The 2,631-nt window shown below is 47.8% G+C and overlaps 1 protein-coding gene across 2 annotated transcripts in view; it reads left to right on the top strand.

Moving 5' to 3' along the window:
• Positions 1-2,049, top strand: part of LRRC3B (leucine rich repeat containing 3B) — a 95,894-nt gene extending 93,845 nt beyond the window's left edge. For both annotated transcript variants that reach the window (XM_010846417.1, XM_010846418.1), the window contains exon 2: positions 783-2,049. In XM_010846417.1, the coding sequence (XP_010844719.1) occupies positions 946-1,725 (780 nt within the window). In that variant the 5' untranslated portion in view covers positions 783-945 and the 3' untranslated portion in view covers positions 1,726-2,049. The remainder of the gene's footprint in view (positions 1-782) is intronic.
• The last annotated feature ends 582 nt before the right edge of the window (positions 2,050-2,631 follow it).

The following is a 2,631-nucleotide window of genomic DNA, read 5'->3' as shown; positions in this document are numbered from 1 at the left end:
CTTACATATAAGAGGCTAGTATTTCTTAAAACTCTTTTTATACTAAAAAAAAAAAAAGAGCTGTGTGTCATATTCGAAGATCTATTGGAGAGGGACTGCACTGTTTAGCAAACAAAGAGAATCCTTTGGAAATTCAGGTAAGGACATCTTTCCGGGTGTGGTGTAGTCCCCAGAGGCCCCAAGGGAGGCAGCTCCTTTGGAGAATCCAGGCTGGAGGTCCCTGGAAACACTGTGCTGGGAAGGTTGGGATGTACCCATTCGTCTCATTCATAATTCAAGTAAGGGGTTTCTTTAGAAAATACTCCAAATTGGACAGCCGTTCAAAAGCCATGAAAGTCGTTGTTATCTACGGTCATCAACTGTAAAATATCAGGGCGATTTCTCGTTGCGGCTCATGTGAAAGGCTCATTTGCATTGATGCCTCTTGCAAGAGGAGGGAGAGGGGTGACTCCGTCTGGTTGCCGTCAACTTTAGGAAGGGCACAGGATGTGGCGCAGGCCAGTGGAGAGGAGAGGAATCTGGACTGTTTGCTCAGATTCCGCACCAGGAACAACAAGGCGACGTCACTTGGAAATGTCGTCGTTTGTTGACCTTCCGCTCCCCCAGCACCTGGGATTTGAGCAGAGACGCCATTACACAGATAACGCCCAATGGTGCTGATGGAAATTACCTGCATAAACAGCTCGCCTGCCCGCATAAAATGCCAGATGCCTGTTTCGTTGCGATGCACCCCACCTCCCCATCTGCAAAAGAGCTCATTACGTCTGCTTTCTTCCCTTTAGGTGCCCACGCAAGGACCAGCACGATGAAGAGATGTGTGCGTGAGTAGCAGCCCTTTGGACCACGCCGGAAGGAGACCAACCGTGTGGACAGGGCTGGACCGTGAGCACACGTGCTTGCCGGAGTAGATGAGGCTTGGGCCTGTGATTATGCTGACATTCCAGCATGAATCTGGTGGACCTGTGGCTAACTCGCTCCCTCTCCATGTGTCTCCTCCTCCAAAGTTTCGTTCTCATGATACTGTGCTTTCATTCCGCCAGTATGTGTCCCAAGGGCTGTCTCTGTTCTTCCTCTGGGGGTTTAAATGTCACCTGTAGCAATGCGAATCTCAAGGAAATACCTAGAGATCTTCCGCCTGAAACGGTCCTCTTGTACCTGGACTCCAATCAGATCACATCCATCCCCAATGAGATTTTTAAGGACCTCCATCAACTAAGAGTTCTCAACCTGTCCAAAAACGGCATTGAGTTTATCGACGAGCACGCCTTCAAGGGAGTCGCCGAGACTCTGCAGACTCTGGACTTGTCTGACAACCGGATTCAGAGCGTGCACAAAAATGCCTTCAATAACCTGAAGGCCAGAGCCAGAATTGCCAACAACCCCTGGCACTGTGACTGTACGCTCCAGCAAGTCCTGCGGAGCATGGTGTCCAATCACGAGACAGCCCACAATGTGATCTGCAAGACCTCCGTGCTGGATGAACATGCTGGGAGGCCGTTCCTCAACGCTGCCAATGACGCCGACCTTTGTAACCTCCCTAAAAAAACGACTGACTACGCCATGCTGGTCACCATGTTTGGCTGGTTCACCATGGTGATCTCTTACGTGGTGTACTACGTGAGGCAGAATCAGGAGGACGCGCGGAGACACCTCGAATACTTGAAGTCCCTGCCGAGCAGGCAAAAGAAAGCTGACGAGCCCGACGACATTAGCACCGTGGTGTAGCGTCCGAGCTGCCTGGCGTCGAAAAAGAAATCCGTTTGGGATTGTGGTAGAATAAGCTGGTTTACTTCTCTCATCCATTGTAAACATTTGAAACTTTGTATCGCAGTTTCCTTTGAATTATGCCACTGTCGAACTTTGAACAAACGTGACAACCTAACAACTCATTTTCGTTTAGGCAATCCACCCCTGAATTGTACCCCTGGCGGTATATTCCCGAGTCAGCTACTTCTCTGAACCTCAGTTAGATCCATCTCACTATTTAATAATGAAATTTATTTTTTTAATTTGAAACCAAATAAAAGCCTAACTTTGAATCATGAAAAACAGAGTGACTTATTGGTCCAGAAAACTCTACAGTCATTCCATTGCTTTAGAGAGAAAAATAGACAACCCATGTGAACCCAAAGAGCGATCCCAATGAGAGATGTGTTATTAAGTTCTCCTGTACACTGGGGAGCCATAGCTGAGTTTTCAGCCAAGTAAAGTGTCTGTCAGACTTCAAAAGAGTAAGGCTTAGCAAACCCGGGTGATAAGATGTTGCGTGACATCCTGCAGAGCCTTAAGTTCTGATGCTTCTAAATGTTTGGTACCTAAAAGTCAGTGTGTTTAGGTAAACACACCATGTCTACTCTCTGCTAGACACATGGGAAAAAAAAAGACCACACATATTTTGTCCTCAAGATTACCTTGCGGTAAACAGAGGCCTCTGACCAACACAGAAATGCCTATGCCAAAAACGAAGGTCCTGGTAATCATGCAAACATCAGCTTGCAAGCCCAGTACAAGGCCTTTGCCTACTATTACTATGGCTCTAGGGCTTCCCTGGTGGCTTAGTGGTAAAGAATCTGCCTGTAATATAAGAGATGCGGGATCGATCCCTGGGTGGAGAAGATCCCCTGGAGGAGG

Source organism: Bison bison, unplaced genomic scaffold, assembly GCF_000754665.1.
Source record: "Bison bison bison isolate TAMUID 2011002044 unplaced genomic scaffold, Bison_UMD1.0 scf7180017864236, whole genome shotgun sequence".
NCBI lineage: Eukaryota > Metazoa > Chordata > Mammalia > Artiodactyla > Bovidae > Bison > Bison bison.
The sequence above is the reverse complement of the archived record's forward strand: the minus strand, read 5'-3'. Positions and strand labels throughout refer to the sequence as shown.